Source organism: Haliotis cracherodii, unplaced genomic scaffold (genome assembly GCF_022045235.1).
Source record: "Haliotis cracherodii isolate W230 unplaced genomic scaffold, xgHalCrac1.p SCAF_18, whole genome shotgun sequence".
NCBI classification, from domain to species: Eukaryota; Metazoa; Mollusca; class Gastropoda; order Lepetellida; family Haliotidae; genus Haliotis; species Haliotis cracherodii.
Genome location: NW_027266273.1, coordinates 26,942,244 through 26,965,450, shown reverse-complemented (window position 1 = coordinate 26,965,450; position 23,207 = coordinate 26,942,244). Strand labels below are relative to the sequence as shown.

The window sequence follows — 23,207 nt, the reverse complement described above, 5'->3', positions numbered from 1 at the left end:
ATGATACTGTTTTTACAGTCTGCACACAGTGATTTTTACAGAAGTAAGTTGATGTCAAACGTCTTTCTTCATAAGGTCCCAGCAGAGTTGTATCCTAGCACACTTGAGGTCCCTTTTCTCCTGGGTCACATATGCTGTCCAAAGCCTTGTTACACATAACTCACTCACTCACTTACTGTTCAGGGCGACCTGGAACGTGAAACGCTGCATCAACTGGCCAGGGCCAAGTTCAACACACTGGTGTCAAATCTGTCCAGGAGGGAGAACCGATTGGCTGAAAACACAGACTACAGACTGATGCTGAACTGGCTGAAGGCTGTCCGAGGTTTAGACTCGTAGAGGACAACTCAAGCAATACAGGCTATTGCTGCGCTTACTACGGGCTATTGCTGAACTGGCTTAAGGCTGTCTGAGGTTTAGCCTCCTAGAGGACAACTCAAGCAATACAGGCTATTGCTGAACTGACTACAGACTGATGCTGAACTGGCTGAAGGCTGTCGGAGGTTTGGACTCATAGAGGACAACTCAAGCAATACAGGCTATTGCTGGACTGACTACAGACTATTGCTGCACTGGCTGAGATTCTGTCGGAGGCTTATCCTCATGCTCTAGCAAACAGACAACAGGCTGAACTGGCTGAAAGTGTCCGAGGTGTGACCTCATAAAGTTGGGGAGAGGAATTGTCAACAGATCTGCCTACTGGCAGCAAGCTGACATACTAAAGTAATATTCCGTGGCTAAGGCTGGAGGACAGAAACCCAGACAGGGTGTCTAGTACAGGCTGAATTAATTTTTTATAGAGAATGCAAGTTTATCGTTTGTAAAATAACTCAGGAACAAGAGAATCTAGAATCAGTTATTTCTGAAAATTCCTCCTCACATGACAAGTACATTCTTAGTTCACTTTGGCATCATTGTTTTATATTTGCACATTAAACCTACAAGGTTTGTATTATGTCCATATATTCAGATATCTATGTTGTACTGTAAGTATTAGTATTTCTGACTTTTGTCCCAACACAGCCGATGACGGACCATCAAGTCAAGGTCGGCTCTGTTTTCTCCATACATCCTGTTGCCATGGTTACATGATACTGTAATACCCTTGATGTGATAGTCATTATTGTTATCTGTGATGAAGTGTTGAATATATATTTACCTTGTATCATTGTCATAATCTCATATATAAAGTGTACACTCGAGGGCTGGGACGGGTCACTCGGGAACTCTGGTCGGGTGGATGTTGAGTAGGACCTGGATACCCACAGGACTACCCGGACCGTGGTTAGTCATGTGATATATTGTTTGATGACCAAAACTCACTATAGCTCAGTGGTTACACTACAAGTCGCCAATGTTTGCATTTCTCTCTGACAAAGCACATTCCTTCTGACTTGTATATGTTTGAGTGAACAAAGTTTCAGTCAACTTCAGTGTATGTATGATCTGATCATTTGATACATGTATCTAAACAGTTCTTGCCAGGGCTGCAGTTAAACTATTCCGAGTCAGACATTTTGTTCCCACATCTTGAGACCTACAGTGGGTACCCAGGTAGGGCCGGGTCGGGTGCCCGGGTAGTAAATTTGGACTCGTCCCAGCCCTAGTACCGGGTACTCTCATCTATGCATGTTATACTGTCCGGGCCACACGTTGCTGTGGGTTTCTACCCATCACTTCAGGCTTACTCCTTGTTAAGCTGACATGCTGCAATATAACTCACACACTGGTCAGTGTTGTGTGAGACCTACTCTCTCTCACTCACGTTTCTTTCTATGGGCACAAATCACTCTTTAATTTCCGGCTAGCCTAGTAGCCTAGTGGTTTAAGTGTTCCCTCGTCACATCAAAGGTTCGATTCCCAATATGGGTGCAATGTGTGGAGCCCATTTCTGGTGTCCCCCGCTGTGACATTGCTAAAAGTGGCGTAAAACAATACTCACTCACTCTTTTAATTTCTTCTTTATACTGAGGCAGTAGGGTAGCCTAGTGGTTAAACCGTTCGCTAATCACTCTGAAAACCCGGGGTTCGATTCCCCATATGGACACAATGTGTGAAGCCCATTTCTGGTGTCAACCGGTGTGATATTGCTGGAATATTGCTAAAAGCAGCGTAAAACCATACTCGCTCACTGCTTTAATTTCTTCTTTATACCTGATATTCCTCTTCACTTCAATTATGATTGTAATTAGAAGTTTGCTTTGTTATGATCTGGTTGTACCATTTCTGATCCGGTTACCATGGTGATATCCAGGAGAGGATGATGACTGGTTTATGAAAGTGACAAGTAAAATCAGGATATTCACAATTATTTATGCACACTGCCACAACATTAGATCAGATGAAATACTGGTTGTTTCTCAACCTCATCCAAATATTCTAGCTGACACTCAAATATATTTTCTTCTTCGAGGCTGAATGGTTTGTCTATCGTTTGTTTGTGTTTGTTGTTGAAAGCCGAACTCAGCAATAATCCAGCTGTATGACAGCGGTCTGTCTGTAAATAATCGAGTCTGGACCAGATAATCCAGTGATCCCGTTAGTCGCCTCTTTCGACAAGCATAGTCGCTTTTTACGGCAAGCATGGGTTGCTGAAGGATTTGTGTGAGTATAGTTAAAACTTCAGCCAACTTCAGTGTATGCATGACCAGATCGTTTTACACGAGTATCTAATACATTATGCCAAGGCGACGGTCAAACTATTCCCAATCGGACATATCTCTTGAGACCTACAACGGGTACCTGTGTAGGGTCGGGTAATAGGGGCTGGGTCCCCGGGTAGTAAATTTGGACTCGCCCCAGCCCTATAAGCCATTACAGCTGGAGTTCATTTGTCATCCAATTACTGTATGATCCAAATAAACATTTAATCATATGTTTTGCTTTATTATCTTTAACCTGTGTGTGTTTAGTTGTTTAGCAACAGAACCGATATCACCAGAATGTTGGACTACAATGGCTACAATGCAAAGCGTTGGTAATTTGTCAAACTGGAACATAAATATTATTTGAACCATATTCCAGTCACAGGAACTCGTTATTGGTCAGTAAATAAAAATATATACCCCCTATACTCTACTTACATATAGGGGGTATTTATTTTTATTTACTGACCAATAACGAGTTCTTGTGATTCCAGTACATAGATTTATGAGTGAAGTTACATGTCACGTGTCTCCCATCCACCGCTAACGCCATGACACGCAACACATCTGTACAATATTCACAAGTTTACACGTCTGGCATTGTAACCCACGACACTGAATGACCTGGCCAACCGTAAACACTCGTCCGTTTCCGGAATGACACGAGTACCAGCGGTTGTCACCAGCCATGTCACAGCATCTCAGAGTCTCGTGCTGAACGAACCAGACAATGACTTCGACGCCAGGGCAAATAGGTCACAACAGATAGTAACACAAATCCTTGACTAGTTCACAAGCGGGGGTAAATGGACTGTTTCTGTGTCAAGTCCATCCCCGTCTGTGGGTACTCAGCTTCATCTTCAAAATGTACTGAGCGGACGGGGTCTGGGACACCCAGCGAGGCTCGCGTTGCCATGCCCATGCTGTGAAGTCGTGGCAAGCCTGTTGGGGAGCCGTCCTCAAATACAGAGTCGTTACCGTCGTCAACATCAAACCCCCAGTTTTCATCTCTCCATCGTACACTGTTGTTTGCCGGTGCATCTTTTACGGACTGGAGTCGGACTCGCTTCTCGGTGTCTCCCCACATGGAGTTCCGCTTCTGGTGGACCAGATTCTCTCTTGAGGGACTTTTGTTGCTGCTGCTCGACAGGTGGCGCTTTGTCAGATTCCGCACGCGATATACCTGGGACTGACCGCTGTAAACACGAAACGAGTTTGAACTGTGCTTACAATTAGAGAAGCGCTCAGGGACAACTTAACACTTCATCTCGCACATCACCATGTGGTTAAAGTGTTCGCTCGTCACGTCGAAGACCCGTGTTCGATTCCCCACATGGGTACGGTGTGTGAAGCCCATTTCTGGTGTCCCCCGCAGTGATATTGATGGAATATTGCTAAAAGCGGCGTAAAACAATGCTGACTCACTCAAACTGATAAAGTATTCATGTTTAGGGTAAATAATTGATATTAATATCTCAAACACTCATAGGACACCATACTGCATAGCCATAATTACTTGGGTATGTGTTATAATGCCACGGACTTCCAAACAGTGACGCGGGTATTACCAGTACTCGCAAACATACAAGAAATTATTGACTTCAGGTAATGCCCGTTCCAGGGATCCTATGACGTTTTGTTTGTTGTTGAACGCCGCACCCAGCAATATTCCAGCTATACGGCGGTCTGTAAACAATCGAGTCTGGACCAGACAATACAATGATTGACATCATTAGCATCGATCCACGTTATAAGGATACGAAGACATGCATCAATCAAATCAGCGAGCCTGACCACCGATCGTCGCTTACGACAAGCATAGTCGCCTTTAACGGCAAACATGGGTTGCTGAAGACCTATTTTCACCCGAATTGTCACGGGTCGATTCTAGGGCGTGCCCTATGTAGCTGAGTATGACACATCCCCTGAACCACAATATGACGTACCCTCTGTGTTTCTTCCAGAACAGCTGCACCAGCACCAACACACCCAGACCCACCAACAGGAGACCGGCGACCACACCCAAGCCAATGTACAGACCTGTCCAATGTAACGACCAGGCCACTAATTGTCAATAAATTAATTGCAAGTGATTACAAAGCATTTGATTGGTTAAACAAGCAATGTTTTTTTTTGGCGTTTGTTACCATAAACCGGACACAATCTAGGCCGCACCCACTAACGAACTGCTGCTTCCTTATTGGTTGGTAAGAGAATGGGCGGGGCTTGTGTTTCATTATTGCTCTGAGCGACGTCTGTGATTTGGTATTGTCTACAGTCAATGCGCCCCAATTATGTTACTAGGTTTGTCAGCACCATACCCGCATCACTTCGGGCTTTCTTCCTACATTAAGCTGACACGCCGCGATATAACTGGAATACTGTTAAAAGCGGCGTTAAACCCAACTCTCTCACTCACTCACTCACTCACTCACTGTCAATGCATTTATTTGTAAGAATTGACTTCAATATCTTTTTGCGTTTATGGAGTTAGGGGATGTACATAGTGTTTACACAGCTATTGCGTTCATATGTCCATGAACGCCAAAAAATATTATCTTAATCGTTCTTATCAAAATTAGAATTATTTATGTACCGTGAAATCTAGACTGGAGTGAATATAATCCAATCCAATGATCTCTACAGTATACAAGGATACAGGTCTTGAAGGCAATTATTGGTGTCCCTCGCCGCGATATGGCTGGAATATTGCTAAAACTTAAATCACCCACGGAGATCCGTCTCCACGCTTAACAGCAGTGATCGTAAGTATACATTCAAAATAATTTGATCACAGCCACTGAACTATTTCAGAGTGGAAATATATTAAGAAACCTTACCCCGCAGGTCAGTAGCATCTTCATGGGGCTTGTTGGTAACGTGGCTAGCTCCGACCGTAGTTTTGCTTCCTTCCATTGTTGTTGATTGTGGAGGTGTTCTGGCACTAGGAGAGCCTTCTGCAGTAGTTACAGCAGCTCCATTGCTCTGGCTACTGGAGTATCCAGACACACGCGTCCCAGTAGTGACCGACGTACGGGTCGACTGAATGGAGAGCCTTGAGGTCACTGTTCCCGTCGTTGGGGCACTTGTAATCTCTGCAGTGTCGGTTTGTCCGTGTGTTGTAGTTGCAGCTGCAGCTGTTCCCGTCGATGTGTCTCCATGTATCGCCCCAGTCTCAGAGTTCTGACCAGAGGTCCATGCGGGGTTGGAAGTTGCTGCTTCAGAAGACGTCGTCGTCCTCATTGTTGCTGACCAAGAAGAAGTCCTCGTGGTCGAGGGAGACGAAGGAGTCGTTATCGATGTGGTACTCGTGGATGCTACCACCGTAGTCGATGAAGATGTTGGAATAGTTGTGGAAGGTGTTGTTGAAGGTGGTGACGAAAATCGTGTGGATGAAGGTTCTGGAGGCAGTGTATGGGTTGTTGGTAGTATATCTGGTGTCAGAGAACAGATCGGAGTGTTAAATGCTATCAATGCATGTATAGGTTTCATATCACAGCAAAACAGAAGTGAATATTTCCAATATCATTTTTCGATGTCAAATGCACATTATTTTTAAGACAACACGGTGATGGTCCCATGCGATCCTGGCACGCACAGCGAACTGCAGGACCTTATACGATTCGACACCTGAGCACATGCTCAGGTCCATTTGCTGAGCACTACCATTTAAAAACCATCTGATGTACGGAACGAAACGTATCAATATAGAAGGATGTCGGTTACCATGAAGGTGAGTTGGACATCTCTTCAGCTACAGTGCACAGTGTTGAATAACGTTACGGTACATCGGATAGTGAAATTGTTTTGATACGGGACAAAGGATAGTGTTACCGTACTGATACGGGACATACGATAGTGATACCGCACTGATACATGACATAGGATAGTGTTACCGTACTGATACGAGACATAGGATCGTGATACCGTACTGATACGGGACAAAGGATAGTGATACCGTACTGATACGGGACAAAGGATAGTGATACCGTACTGATACGAGACATAGGATCGTGATACCGTACTGATACGCGACATAGGATAGTGATACCGCACTGATACGGGACAAAGAATAGTGATACCGTACTGATACTGGACATAGGATAGTGATACCGCACTGATACGGAGCAAAAGATAGTGATACCGCACTGATACAGGACAAAGGATAGTGATACCGTACAGATACGGGACATAGGATAGTGATACCGCACTGATACGGGACATGGGATAGTGATGTCATACTGATACGTGACAAAGGATAGTGATACCGTACTGATACGGGACATAGGATTGTTATACCGTACTGATACAGGACAAAGGATAGTGAAACTGTACTGATACGGGACAAAGGATAGTGATACCGTACAGATACGGGACAAAGGATACTGATACCGTACTGATACGGGACAAGGGATAGTGATACCGTACAGATACGGGACAAAGGATAGTGATACCGTACTGATACGGGACAAAGGATAGTGATACTGTACTGATACTGGACATAGGATCATGATACCGTACTGATACGGGACATAGGATAGTGATACCGTACAGATACGGGACAAAGGATAGTGATACCGTACTGATAAGGGACAAAGGATAGTGATACTGTACTGATAAGGGACAAAGGATAGTGATACTGCACTGATACGGGACAAAGGGTAGTGATACCGTACTGATACGGGACAAAGGATAGTGATACCGTACTGATACGTGACAAAGGATAATGATACTGTACTGATACGGGACAAAGGATAGTGATACTGCACTGATACGGGACAAAGGGTAGTGATACCGTACTGATACGGGACAAAGGATAGTGACACCGTACTGATACGGGACATAGGATCGTGATACCGCACTGATGCGGGACAAAGGATAGTGGTACGGGACATAGGATAATGACACCGTACTGATATGGGACATAGGATATTGATACCGCACTGATACGGGACATAGGATAGATATACCGCACTGATACGGGACAAGGAATAGTGATACCGTACAGATACGGGACAAAGGATAGTGATACCGTACTGATACGGGACATAGGATAGTGATATCGTAAAGATACGGGACAAAGGATAGTGATACCGTACTGATACGGGACATAGGATAGTGATACCGCACTAATACGGGACAAAGGATAGTGATATCGTAAAGATACGGGACAAAGGATAGTGATATCGTAAAGATACAGGACATAGGATAGTGATACGGGACATGGTATAGTGATACCGTACTGTTACGGGACAAAGGGTAGATTACTTCAAGACGGTTATCTCCACGTCAGCCCATGGTCCTGCATGGTCACATTTATCCCAAGATTTAACATCTTGAAGGTCGGGGGTAGACCAGGTCTTCAGCTGCCTATGCTTGTCGTAAAAGCCGACTATGCTTGTCGTAAGAGGCGACTAACGGGATCGGGTGATCAGGCTTGCTGCCTTGGTTGATGCATGTCATCGTATCCCAATTGCGTGGATCGATGTTCATGTCAATTACTGGTTTGTCTGGTCCAGACACGATTGTTTACAGACCGCCGTCATATAGCTGGAGTATTGCTGAGTGCGGCGTTAAACAACAAACAAACAAACAAACAAACAAAAGACGTCAACAAGTGCGTTGTGACGTATGACATCTTTGACCTGAAGCACACATGATGATGGCCGATGCGGAACAGGGTCGCGTGCTGAGGTGTATCTTCTCTCCGACGTCTTTGTATGCAGCAAGACAGTCACCACCTTCGTCAACCGAATCAATGCCTTGCACGACGTCCTCGGCACTGCTCCCTGAATTGGGGACATCGTGACAGGATATACACCAGGTACAAGGGGACACAATTTGGAGCTTAGTTATCTATTTCTTTTTATTTTAAAAGAAAGCACCTTGACTTTAGCCGTGCAACTTTATGAATAATAACTTCTGGTTTACTGCATAAAGCGATGTGTCGATGTAGATTCTTACACCGTTATCAAACTGGAGTGACAAGAGCCACGTGGTGAGAGGTATATATGCACAACATGTTGTGATGAGCAGCAGATTAACATTGACAACAACAGGTATTAGATAACAAACAGATAATTGGATGAAGCCAACTGTACAGTACGATGTGGAGAGATGAGGTGAAATGGGGTTTAACGTCGCGTCCAAGGTCATTGCACTTATATAGCGACGCGCATGCACGTGTGTGTGTGGCTGCTTGTACTAGCCCGGACAGATGCCGATGTATAGTGCTAGCCCACTGAGATACCATGCCGCAGTTTCACATGAACACCCCATTCAGACACAGTATACTGACTCCGAGCCGACCAGTTCTTGTTTTATCCCCTTAATGCCGAGCGCCAGACAGGGTAACAACAAGTACCATCTTTTAACGTTTTTTGGTATGACGCGACCGGGAAACGAACCCCGACCTTCCACTAGACAACGGAGGCGGTCGATTGAATGCGAATGTCCATGAGATCCTTAAAGGCTAATCAAGAAACTGCTTAAGGTGTAAAACTAAGTCAATATCATATCACTCATGACCTTGAAATGTAGATTAACTTGGAAATTATGTTATCATTGATTGTTATCATTAATTTATTACCTTAGACTCAAGATGTGACCTTGGTATACTGTGCTGTAGACCGTTAGGTTTGTTATTATCATTTTTAGTTCAATATGGACTAACGCGTTATCTTACAAATGACATTTAGAGGTCTCGTTATCACATTAACCGCAAATACCTTAAATGCAAAACACAGCAATTAGCTATCCTAATCGCCTAGCATTGCCATCTTGCCACGTACCATTAACCCACCGCCATTCTGTGTTTCTCCTGACACCGATCCAGTAGTACTCCTGTGTGCCTTGAGAGTTCCTAAACGGTGGGTTGTCCTTCCTCGTCACGTCGGCCTTCTTCAGTCCACGACAAGCCTGCTCCCAAGTATTGTAAGTCTCGTCCACCGTCAGGTTGCCTCCTGTGCAGACAAGTGCACATATTCCAATCATGTGTGCATGGAACTAAAGTACATACGGAAATGAAAAAAACCTGTTTTTTCGACCTCAGATCTTAAATAAATGCAGTTAATATACAAAATATGTAAATATTCAAACAACTAAATTAGTACTAATTGGGCCGTGGCACAAATACAGCGTATCGAATGTTTTTATGCCTTTTTACACGTAAAAGTGTGTAAAAATGTGAATAAAACAGACTATTGTGAAACAGGGCATAACCAGGTGTAAGTAGATCAAGGTGACCTATGACACCTTGACGACAGGTGAGAACAGGTGCATAATGCCTATAGTCTGTTTCTGTTATGTCAATTTGGACTTAGTTTTATTTTTGAATGTTGAAAGTACCGACAAATTACCTCCTGTAAAGTACATTTTGTATTGTTCACTGAGATCAAACTAGCAAATCCAGACTAGTACTTTTCGAGTTGTTTTGTCATTTCGTATTTACAGCTACGTAACACTTTGTGTCGATTTTTAAATTGAGAAAAACAGTTTTTTTTTCATTTCCGTGAGTACTTTTTTTTTTTACCTGCCAAGTTTTGCGCAGATCTGTTTCGGAAATCAAAGTTCGGATACCTGGCGCACCAGTCACAGAACCCCACAGCTCCACCAGCACAGGTTAATATAACGGGGCGGTCGGGTAGCCTAGCGGTTAAAGCGTTCGCCCTTCACGCCGAAGACCCGGGTTCGATTCCCGACACGGCTACAATGCGTGAAGCCCATTTCTAGTGTCCCCCGCCATGAATTGCTGGAATATTGTTCAAAGCGGCTTAAAACCATACTCACTCACTATTAATAAAACTGGTGGAACTTGAATGCAGAGTAGGTGAATTTACAAAGTCACATCGGTAATGAAATCACAGGTCGGAACACATGTCAAAGTGTACATATTCAGAGTAAATATATTCAGAGCAGTATGAAACCTGTCTTGATTTCGCGTTAACATAGATTCGAACGTTAGGATTCAACTCCAGAAAACAGTTACCCTCCTGACAGAACGCTTGTTTGTTGGTCGAGACTTGGGATCCACACCTGTCGGCCTTCATGACGACATTGTGTGATGGTAGATTGTACAGGTACCCACACAGGCTGCTGTCTGTGTTCGCGGTGGACCAGGGATAGATGTCCTCGGCTGGCAACAGAACATTATTACATAGATTATATTTCACATTGACGCTACAACGAACATAACTCCACTTACATATGCATACGATTTTGTTCGTACTTAAAAGGGAAAAGAATATGTATTGGCGGTGTTCTTACCAGGGATGAAGGGAGGTGAAATCGAACTTAACACCCCGTTGTCAGATTACAGCATGCACGTGTGTGTGTGTGTGTGTGTGTGAGTGCGTGCGTGCGTGCGTGCGTGCGTGCGTGTGTGTGTGTGTGTTTATACTAGTCCGAACTTAAGCAGGGTTTATACTGCTAGCCCACTGAGATACCATGCAGCATTTTACGGTGGATACCTCACTCCGACACAGTATACGCACTCTGACTTGCCCGATCATTGTCGTATCCCTTTAGTGCCCAGCACCAGGTATCAGTAAGTATAATCGTTTCACGTCAACGAAGACACATTTTATGGATAACATAACATTATTTTACCCGTGTATTCGTCCACTTCTAGGTAATGCCAATCATACAATTCCATCATTTAACGTCTGTTGAATGGCGCGTCCACGGGATCGACCTTCCCCCCCCCCCCCCCGACTCTCGATTGTCTGAGGGCACGCTTCTTAAAAGATGTCGCTGGGCTTTAGAGTGGTACACAAGGAGGCGTGTAGGCGTACAAACGGTCACTTGTGAGTTATCTATGGAACACTTCTGGTGAGACATAATAATGCCCATGGTAGAGGAAGTAAAGCCTACGTTGGCGGTAGATGCTGCCGTAGCCTGAACCTCCACAACGCTCCCCGACGTTGTGGGAACATCTCTGGTCACACTTCCCAATGTCCGCTTTGGACAGGTTCCCTATGTAGTCCACGCAGGCGCAGCTGGTCTCCTAACAAGACAACATAGTTTTGTTAGAATCTGCAAAAACACATTTCCGTCCAGAATTGCACATAGTCTGAATCTGTTATATCACATAGTCTGAATCTGTTATATCACATAGTCTGAGGGGCAGTTGGGTAGCCTTGTGGTGAAAGCATTCGCTCCTCACGCAGAAGACCCAGGTTCGATTCCCCACATGGGTACAATGTGTGAAACCCATTTCTGCTGTTCCGCCGGGATATTGTTGGAATATTGCTGAAAGCGGAGTTAAACCCAAATCAATCACTCACTAACTGAATCCATTCTTATTATCACAAAGTCTAAATCAGTTATATTCCATCGTCTGAATATATTATATTACAGTCTGAAACTGTTATATCTCTGAGTCTGGATCAGTCATGTCCCTTAGTCTGAATCTGTTATACCAGTCTGAATATGTCCATCTCACCACCTGTACTTGTATACAGTCCATATCGTCCGAGATGAAGATCAGGCATTTACTGTTATGACATCAATTTTATCATGTAGATTCTTCTAAATCTAAATAGAAATCTGAAAGATATTTGCAGGGCTTAGAGCTAAAAGGGGCCGAGACGCACTTTGGTCCTCTTTACATATTATTGCATAAATAATATCTATGAGTTCTTGTCTACAAACAGAAAAACTATTGTATATTTGCATTTACAAGTTTTTTAAATATAGCTACTAAAAAATCTATAAAAAGGGCCAACGTCAAGTTCCAAAAGGGCCAAAGTCACTTTTCTAGCTTTTGACCCTTTCAGCTCTCATTGTCATGTCTGGTTGAGACTGGTTGTTCAAGAGAGTTTGAAAGTTTGGACACAATATTATTATGTTCCAAATATTTCAGGAAAGTTGGCAGTTGTTTAAACCATTTAAAAGAGCTTCAATAGTATTTGTTTATACTTTCAGTAGTAGTTTATCAATCGCACCTGTTAAATCCCATGCAAATGCCTGAGGGCAAAAAGGGCCAAAATACAGACATTGGCCCATATACAAATTAAAAACAGCAGTTTATTTCCTTTTTGGGGATTTTATTTTTTATAGCAACATTTATATGTCTGCTGTCAGAATGTGTTAAAGTTTAGGAATTTATAGGTAAATAAAAAATGTACATTAGCATGCACAATTATGTTTCCATTACTTTTCTCCAAAATGGACTCCACGTGACATTGGCCCTTATGGTTCTAAGCTGTTCAATTGCAGATGTCAGCGCATTCCGAGTACTCGCGTCTATCGGCACATTCAATGTCATCGTACGACCATTGCCACAAGACATGCGTACGTTATACGTGCAGTACGACGCTAGTCCAGCATAGGGACAGGGACATACTTATTGTAACAGCGTTAATAATGTTATTAGTCTTTGTAATATGCTATGTGGCACTTCGAATATTTGCTCACACTCAGGACAGCGAATTTGTAGGCTTGGGGGCACCGGAGGTAGCAGTCGAACACCTCTGTCACCCCACCATGGCTCAGCGTGAGGTTCGGGGGCAGAACGTAGCACCCCACGTGCGTGTATAGTGGGGTCCCATCTGAAACAGAGAAGCAGGCCGTTGGAAGCGTGTAGGAAGCACCAGTTTATTTCCATGGATAGAGTAAATAAGGTGGGTCAGGACACACCGTTTATTTGCTTGGTTTTTTGTTTTGTTTAACGCCGAACTCAGCAATATTCCAGATATGTGACGGCGGTCTGTAAATAATCGAGTCTGCACCAGACAATTCAGTGATGGACATCATGAGCATCGATCCACGCAATTGGGATACGATGACATGCATCAAACAAGTCAGCAAGCCTGACCACCCGATCCCTTTAGTCGCCTCTTACGACAAGCATAGTCGCCATTTACGGGAAGCATGGGTAGATAAAGACCTTTTCTACCCCAGATCTTCACGGGTCACACCGTTTATCTCCACACTATTTCTCATAACGCGACGGGTGTGAAAATATGTAACGGTATCATTCACAGATGTAGTCAAAAGGTAAGCCCTCCTCCAACTGAGGAACAGCTACCAATGCTTTTGTGTATTCTAATTGTTAAAAAATATTGTAATTAGGGTGTTGCCGGTCACTGTCACCCTCGATGACAGTGGAATAAATATATTGTTTCACAAGACATTTTCCGAGGACATCCAACGAGGTGAAGTGAACAAATATTTTGTATGTGGCAAACATGAGGTCATACGTCTGTCCCAGCATTTTCTTGAAGAGACAATTCTTTTCAAAATAAACCCACGGTCACTTTGAAACAACACAAACGCCCAATACTGAATGTGTCAATGAACCCTACTACCTTGCCACGCCCACGAGGAGTGCATCTTCCTTCCTCCCAACCACACAGGGGGGATGCCAGCAACCACTCCCCGGAGGTCCTCCAGCGTCCTCTCACGCGGAACAATCATCCCCGCTCTGTCCGCGCAGAGATCATGTCCCTGATCCCACGTCCGGGTAGGAAGCAGAGAACACCCTGGAACATATTGAACGGGTAACGAACATGGATAGCGACTCGGGTGCCTTAGGTTTATGTGACATTCACAACATGCATACAATACTCATATCCCCCGCCAATATGACATGTCCGGTACTGCGCAAGGCAAGAAATATTGTACGGTTTTCAACATCTGCTCCGGACACGAATACAACCGCCATTTCAGTCTAAGTTAAAGCCATTGCTATGGAAACTAGAAAAATATTTTTTTTTTAAATCCCAAACTATCAAAAGGAATCAGTATACCACTAGACCTATCGATATGCCAAGTTTGGTGAAGAAATGTACGGTTTTCAAGATCTGCTCCGGAAACTAGCACTACCACCATTTTCAGTTTACGTCAAAATCGTTGACATGGAAACTCGAAAAATACATCTGTCCAAACTCCAAAACTATCAAAATAATAATAATATAAATAATGCGACAAAACCCTTTCCAATTCCAATAGAAATCTCTGCATAAAGCAGAGTCGTTGTATAATTAGGACTTTATCATGAACATGTGTTAATTGATCACTATCAAATATACTCACACGCAAAAGAAACGCAAGTTGTTTTAAGCAAATAGGTAACAAACACGGAACCATAAATTGATACGAGTTTTAGCATGTAGTTAAGACTGATGGTGTTATCAATATTTTTGGTAGCATTTAGGAAGCCCCGAGTAAAAACGCAACATAAAAAACGCATCGCCAAAACGCACAATTTCAATGAATTTGTGGGTATCATGCACCCATTTCTCGCGAAAACGATAGTGGGTATAAAACTGTGGACGATTCTTGGACCTACCACTCCTTGGTCAACAATGCCACGCCTAACTCAAATTCAGAGAAACCAGGCTATCGGACGTTTGGAAGCTGGAGAGTCTGTCCAAGATGTTGCTCGTCATTTCAACGTTAACATAACCACAATTTACCGTCTCCTGCATCGATACAATGCTACACAGACCACAGATGACTTCCTCGGAGCTGTCGTCCTAGGGTCACCACACCTCGACATGTTCGGTAGAGTACCCGTCAACACCAGCGACATCCTTTCCTAACTGCAAGTGAAAGTGCTCGACAGACCATAGGAACACATAATCGACACATTAGCCGGGACACTGTGATCCGGTGTCTTCGTTCCATCAACCTCAGATGTCGCCGACCAGCACGTCGTCCTGTTCTCCAACCACGGCATCGACAAGCACGACTTCAGTGGGCACAGGGTCATCACAATTGGCGTCATCGTGAGTGGGGGCATGTCATCTTCTCTGATGAAAGTCGCCTTTGTGTCTTCCATGCTGACGGAAGAGTCAGAAATTGGCGGCGTCGAGGTGATCGTTTCGCTGACAGGAACGTTGTGGAAAGGGATCCATGGGGTGGACCTAGCGTGATGATATGGACAGGGATCGGACTTAATGCGAGACTTGGACCCATGTGCTTTCTGAATCTTGGTCAGGGTCGGGGACACGGCGTCACTGCTCAGCGGTATATCGACCAAGTGATCAGACCCCACGTTGTTCCATTTTTTGCACAACATCAACAACACATTTTCCAGCTGGACAACACTCGTGCCCATGTTGCCAGAGCTACCATGGCCTTTCTGCAACAATACAACATCCGTGTTTTACCGTGGCCAGCCCTCAGTCCTGATCTGAGCCCCATCGATCACTTGTGGGATGAGGTTCAAAGGCGCCTGCACAATGTGCGCCCAGTCCCTACAACTGCCGATGAACTACGCACAGCTGCTCTGGATGTGTGCGGGAGAATCCCCAGGGCCTTCACAAATCGTCTGATCCACTCAATATACAGGAGACGTGTGGCAGTTATCAATGCTAATGGTGGTCACACCAGGTATTGACTGACATTTTGGGTATTGACCCGAAAATGTGTAAGCCCTTAACATTTAAAAAAACCCGATTATGTCATCTGCCTTTTAATCCATTAAACTGTCTTCAGTCAAATATTTGTCAATATTGTATCTATATATATAAGTATTTCTTGTCTTTACTGTTGAAAATAAATAACATGTATACTGCATACTCGATTTACGTTTCTTTTGCGTGTGAGTATAGTAATGATACCAGGTGTTCGCGAAAAGGTGAGCGTATCCTGCCCCTCCGGTGGCACCCGTCACAAACACATGCAAAGGCAAGTCAATTGTTCAGCCTAAAACATATGGGAACATATGGTACAAGTCAAAATAGGGAATTGCATCGGACATCATTTTTGTCACTGATGCGTCAAATTTGGAAATGTCCTCCACATGTCTACCATAAAACCTTTTGAAAGCTTTACTGAGGCCTTGAATGTTGTAACCTTGATCAAACAACTTCAGAGCAAGACGCGTATGACGCTTTTGAAATCTTGGTAGAAAGACCATGTTCGATTGTATCTCTAAAGTTGAGAAATGTAAACAGTAAGCGACTAAACCTGTCAATGGCCAAGTCCGGAAACGAAACGTGACGGACGGGCGGAGGGACGGATGGACAGAACCCATTCCTATATTCCCCTTCAACTTCCTGGCGGGGTATAATAACCAACGATGGTTTCTAACGTCATGAAGACGTGGTCCATATCATTAAAGCATGTCCTCCCCACTGGTACAGATACATGTAATGACATGCTAGGCCAGACGCGACCTGCTCTTCCCTATTCGTATAATAGGGACCATGCCAACCTTCCTTCAATATTAACTGTAATAGTAGTTAGAAGAAAAACAACAATCAAACCGAATCCTACTGCCTGCCACTCGAAGTGCAATTATGTCAAAAGTACCATTTCATCAAATAATGTCCACAAATACAATATGACATAAAAGCTACTTACGGACTGTGATAGAAAGAAAAATCCAGCCGAACGCTGTCTGTATCGTTACAGGTGATAACATCTGAAATAAAACGCTGCCATTTGTAATTTAAACGAATATGACACGATTGAAACATGATAAATATTATAAGCTCAAATGCCTAAAAAACTAAAAATCATAGTCACCGGTTTCAGGTGTATTGTAGAAAGTGTATCCATGTATCCATTATTACTTACTGTTGGCTGTGTGTTCCAGCAATACTGAAGGTTGTGTAAGTATCAGGGGACTGAAGGTGCGGCGCGCCAGACAAACAGTAACCCCTCTCTGGTCAACAGTAGGTCAATGCTCAACCCCAGAATGGACATTCTAATCCGCATTCCATGTGAGCAGAAACAAGAATTGATAAAATATCCAAACAAAAGAACTGTCCTTGTTGACACACCAGCAAGGGGGAAGTATGTGAAGGAAGCTGGGGGTTGCGAATGATACAGGTAGAATCATAAGCAAGTAGTACTTACCACACAGACAAGAATCAGTCCGGTGATATAAACACCGGCTAGATCACAACAAATGAACTACTTCAATCTTTATTTCACATACTTAACGACCACAGGCCTACAGCACATTACAATTTGTCCAGTAGTGTGTGTGTCTTGCGTTACAAACAAACTTTTATCCAGCAGATTTTCTAAAATTCATAGCATGGAATATATATACATCGATAGGTTTCGCAAATGTATAACATTTTCCGTTGACACGGGTACACTTATGTTTACCAGCTAAAGGGAATTGCAAAACTTATTAATATTCTTACGTTGTAGGTCCGAATATGTAGGGCAAACAAAGATAGAATGGTATTCGTCTTCTACTTTTTTGTAAGTTGCAGTTCTGACAAAATCTGTTTTCACGTGGGATACCTGTATATTTTATACTTATATATATGTATATTTTTGAAGTTACTAACGTTTACATTTAATAAATATTTGTCAGTAATAAAACGCTTCTTGAACAAAGAATGGCACGTTCATTTACTAGACAATGAAAGAGACGCGTGCCAATTCTGAATATACATGTCCTTCAAGGTTTGCGAAAAACAATGAATAAAGTTTGGTGATATGCCAATATGCTGATTTAACCATATGTTTCCACAGCCACACGAGTTAAGAAGGCTTCTAACGTAAGTTACCCAATTACAACAACCCTTCGTGTCAAAAGGTAGCATCATATTATAACATTTCTTCAAGTACCTTTCAAATGGCATATGTACTAATTTTAAGCAATACTTAATTACTCTAATCTTTGCAAAAATATGTCACGGATATTGTCCACTGTCTCCATACACCATTAAACTTGGGGTACTTGGTTTAACACCAAGGAATCGCTTACATGTATAAAGATGTAGTTTCTCCACTGAATCATATAGTTCCATACCCCAAATCGCGGCTCTATATAGTAAAATTGTACCGATTTTTGTGTCGAATATTTAAAGTACGTGGTGTACGAAACATCCCCAAATGTTTTTAAATAATATTATATAAGAATTCAAATTAAAATCCGGTTTGCTTGCGTTGCAGCAGTATTTGCATGGAAAGTCCATGAAAGCCTGTAAAATAAACACCTAGATACTGATATGATGATACACATTCATCTTGGTGATGCCATGTTCCTCTCTTAGATGAAGTGCCACCTTTCTTGAAAACTAAAGGCTAGGTTCAATTTAGGTTTACCGACAAACCCCATTTTAGCAATAATTTTCCAATTCATTAATATGTTTCTGTAGACCAGGAACTGTGGTTGAAAACATTACTATTCATCGGCAAACAAAAGGAGAAATAACATTACTGCTTCGGGATGAAGCTAGATGCCATCAAAACAATTTATTTGGATTTGTTGAGCTAATTCATTAAAAAAGAATGAAAATAGAAGAGGAGTCAATATGCATCCTTGCTTCACGCCAACATCACTTACAAAGGTAGCAGATATAGTACCATTATTTCGCACACAAACCTTTCCACTTCGATACATGTAACACAACAAATTACCAATTGTACAACTAAAACCATGTAATTTGACAAGATGCCATAATTGTTTTCTGTGGACAGAGTCACAAACCTTTGAGAAGTATGTAATCCAAACCTACCATTAAGATTATAATCTGAGTTTTAAACTTAACGGAAATCATTCATCCGGATTTTCAAAATATGATCGATGATTCGGTTACAAGAAACCTCTTCTGGAATTTGTATTATTCATAAAATTAATCAGCCTTTGTGAACATGCAGTTTGGCATTGTAAGGAACAGGCGAAGCTGTATTGATTCCAAGTTACAAGGAGATAAAGTAGCAATTTTGGCATTCTTGGGTTAAAAAGTATTGCGACGTTGGGAGTAGGCTAGACAGGTCCTCGTGATGCAAACGGAACCTATCTGATACGTGTGACATACCCAAGACATTTGCTACTGGTTTTTGTCCGATACTGTACCCGCTTCCACTCACCACCTGCCACAGAAACATCCACAAACACACTGGAGGTATGCAGGGCTGTCGTATCCCCCCATATCTCTCTCTATAACACTGTCCCCGATCAATCAACAGACGCTTGCTCGGACACACCTTCGTAATGTGGGGCAGTTGTGACGACAACAGTCTCTGGCGTTGCCACTGCGGATAAAGGCGTGTCTATGTAGTGAGGGAGGACATAGTTATGACCTGATGATTTTATCACTTTCAATGATTAATATACATATAGGATGGTAACAATGTCTTATCCAGAACTTGTTATCACCAGAGTCCTGACAAACACACTCAAGGTGCAAAATGTCCCAAACCTGAACATAAGAACAAACAACAGGCAACCACTGTCCCTACAAACATCCTTTTAAGATATGAATGCGCTGAAGATTTTCTTGATTATTGTTGCCATACTAACGCGTGTGACTGGACAGAAACACGTACTGAAACAAAACATGATTTTCGTAACTTTTTGACAAATAAAAACTGTCAGACGACGTTTACTTCAAACAAAGAGTAATTAAACGTAAAAAAGGAAACATATATGCTTGTTCCTTGTTTGTGTCTGAATGCATAGCCCCCATCTACCAAGGAAATAACATGACCGACCCCTTACTTCAGTTTCAAAAGATAAAGTCAACTTCAAAGTTTGTTATTCTCACCCGCGGTACTGACTATATGGAAGAGGGCCGTGAGATGCAGTAGTGATGTCTGCTACTGATAAGCGCAGTTATCCCGTTTCATCACTATGAAACTCATGCCGATTGACCTTACAACCTGGGTTATCTCTAGCATCGTGCAGTCGTGAGGTGTTTCATGTTAAGAAGTAAGTACTTTAGTACGAACCTTAATTTGTATCGGGGGGCACGGGTGGCCCAGTCTTCTCAGGCGCAGCGATTCGCTGTGCAGAGTTGCGTCCCTTGGGCACGCCAAAAGCCAATGATTGTGGGTTCGAATCCTAGGTTTGTCAGCACCATACCCGTGCTCGTGGGTTTCACCGAAGTGGTAAACGTCTGACACCTGAATCACATCGGGCTTTCCTCCAACATTAAGCTGACACGCCGCGATATAACTGGAATACTGTTAAATCCAACTCACTCACTAATTCATATCGACGTTATTGTTGGCTGATTAGTTGATTTGGGTTGGTTATCGCGACTTATGTGAACACGAAGTCTTCCTAGACAGTATAATTGAGAAATAATATGTACTTTTATGGGATACAAAATACAATATTTATGGTGGTGATTTAAAAATTCAAAGTTACATGTTGGGCAGATAATTGGATAGAACTCGACGGAAGGAGTGTATTTCAGATTTTAGGGACGACACATTCGGTGTATTTCTACGACGTAAGAATTACTTTCGCAATGGCCGATCTTTCACCATTATAGAAGCCACTTCATGTTGGCTTACGAAGCGGTCGTGGCATACATAGTCTGTTGTATTTAATAATAATGTGAGAGTTGTTGGAGCATATATGCAACGCCATATGCAGCCATGTCCTTCGGTTCTAATTTCAATATAGAGCGGTTCACTTCACAGGAAATCTAGCTCTACAATGAAAACATAATTTGTTTATTTCTTTTTTGGACTAGTATCCACCGGATTGGTACAATGGTTTATTTACGACAGATGGAACTTTTACATGATTTAAATATCATTCAGACGTTTGAGGCATGCCGTGCAGGATGTACACGTCATGACAGAAGTCAGATCAGTTACATTCTCTAGTGTCTGACTCCCCGTCTGTAACTCTCTGTATAGCAGTATGTGTCATTCTAATATAATACTGGGGGGCACGGGTGGCCCAGTCGTCTGAGGCGACGCGATTCGCTGTGCAGAGTTGCGTCCCTTGGGCACGCCAGAAACCTATGATTGTGGGTTCTAATCCCGGTTCGCCCCGATTATGTTTCTAGGTTTGTCAGTACTATACCCGTGCTCGTGGGTTTCATCGAAGTGGTAAACGTCTGAGACCTGCATCACTTCGGGCTTTCCTCACACATTAAGCTGACACGCCGTGATATAACTGGAATACTTTTAAAAGCGGCGTTAAACCCAACTCACTCACTCACTCACTAATATAATACCGAGACTTGTACGCGATGCCTTATTAACAAAGGAATGTCACAAAAAGTGGAGAAGGCCTGTGTCAAAAATATAAAATGAAGGTTTTAAAGCCATTTTGGGGAATAATTATTTTGTGTGGATTACCAAAGCAAACTAGGTTTTCTCGACCTTCCCGAGACTGTGCTTCCTACTCTGTGAGCTGTATTTGTGTCTTATCTATGCTTGTGTTGACCTGACCCACATTGCTACAGCAGCAGGATAGACGATACATTTCTTCCTGCTAAACACCATCACCCCATCTACAACGACACAATCAACCTGAAGCCACATCTTCCATAACTACTCGCCTCTGTGTCAATATAACCGACATATCTGTGTATCCGAGTATGGTGCAATGTTAGCTATGGTTTTTCATAGATCACATGTCCTCATACGTTATGGGAAGAATTGACTTGATAAAACAACTTTAATTACTGATTATAGGCTATTTCGCCAAACAATTGGTCAAAACATTCACGTCATACGAACACCACTATCTGAGTACTGAATTCACACGGTTTGTGTTTGGACCAGTGCTTGATAGCGTAAAGATTGATCCACATTTTATCGATCGCGGAGAGTTGGTCTTCAAATATGATGAAACATTCAATCACATGCACCATGTCTACTCTGCATAGATTGTAGAACTCGGGTGATCTGGCAGTGACATGGCCCCGTTCCACAAAGCCAACTTAGTGCTATAATTGTCGTAATCCTGTGTTAAAGTATGGGAGTTACGATCATCTTAGTGCTAAGATCGCTTTGGGAACGGGGCCATATCTGCCCGTTATATATTTAACTGGTTACTTCAATCTGAGCACAGCCAACGCTACCATTATAGTGAGTGAGTGAGTTGGGTTTAACGCCGCTTTTAACACTATTCCAGTTATATCGCGGCGTGTCAGCTTAATGTGGGAGGAAAGCCCCAAGTGATGCAGCTCTCAGACGTTTACCACTTCGGTGAAACCCACGAGCACGGGTATGGTGCTGACAAAACTAGAAACATAATCGGGGCGAACCGGGATTCGAACCTACAATTATAGATTTCTGACAGCTCTGCACAGCGATATCGCGGCGCCTTAAACGACTGGACCACCCGTGCCCCCGCTACCATTATAATTTTATTAAACTACATTAAAACTTTAACTAAAACCATATATTAAAATACCTCTTGGAAATAACCTGGATGTGTGTCGATATTGAAGCAGTATGTGCAGGGATGTGTCCCGCCTTGCCCATTCCTTCAGTGTATCTGTATCGGGAAACAATAACAGCTCCATTGAGACCGTTTAGAGGCGTGTTTGTGACGAGTCGGGTCATGTGTACTCTTCACATACCAGAACATGATCTGCCTCAGACTTGAGTGAGTTAGTGAGTATAGTTTAACGCCGCTTTTAGCAATATTCCAGCAATATCACCGGAAATGGGCTTCACACATTGTACCCATGTCGGGAATCGAAGCCTCAGACTTGAAGCAATGTCAGTTAAACAAAATGAGATGTTGTTGTTTTTCACTTAATTGGTGTGACCGAATGATTTTTTTAAACCTCTTAAAAAACTATTTAGTCTTTGCAATTTGTTATATTTTCCTGTTAAATGTATAGTAACTTCATTTATTACACTTAACACCACAGCAGAGACTGGTCCTGC

General features: G+C 42.9%; 2 protein-coding genes across 2 annotated transcripts in view; one reads left to right on the top strand and one right to left on the bottom strand.

Moving 5' to 3' along the window:
• The window catches only part of LOC139465946 (uncharacterized), a 42,886-nt gene extending 40,057 nt beyond the window's left edge, over nt 1-2,829 (top strand). The window contains exon 16 of the mRNA XM_071247956.1: nt 184-2,829. Coding sequence (XP_071104057.1) covers nt 184-339 — 156 coding nt within the window. The 3' untranslated portion in view covers nt 340-2,829. The remainder of the gene's footprint in view (nt 1-183) is intronic.
• A 606-nt stretch (nt 2,830-3,435) lies between these two features.
• LOC139465627 (uncharacterized) lies at nt 3,436-17,019 on the bottom strand. The gene is made up of 10 exons (XM_071247330.1): nt 16,959-17,019; nt 13,955-14,128; nt 13,062-13,195; nt 11,517-11,649; nt 10,633-10,779; nt 9,437-9,607; nt 8,291-8,434; nt 5,486-6,079; nt 4,592-4,685; nt 3,436-3,841 (listed from the first exon to the last, which is right to left on the bottom strand). The coding sequence occupies exons 1-10, from the start codon at nt 17,017-17,019 to the stop codon at nt 3,436-3,438; spliced, it is 2,058 nt and encodes a 685-aa protein (XP_071103431.1).
• Between the last annotated feature and the right edge of the window lie 6,188 nt (nt 17,020-23,207).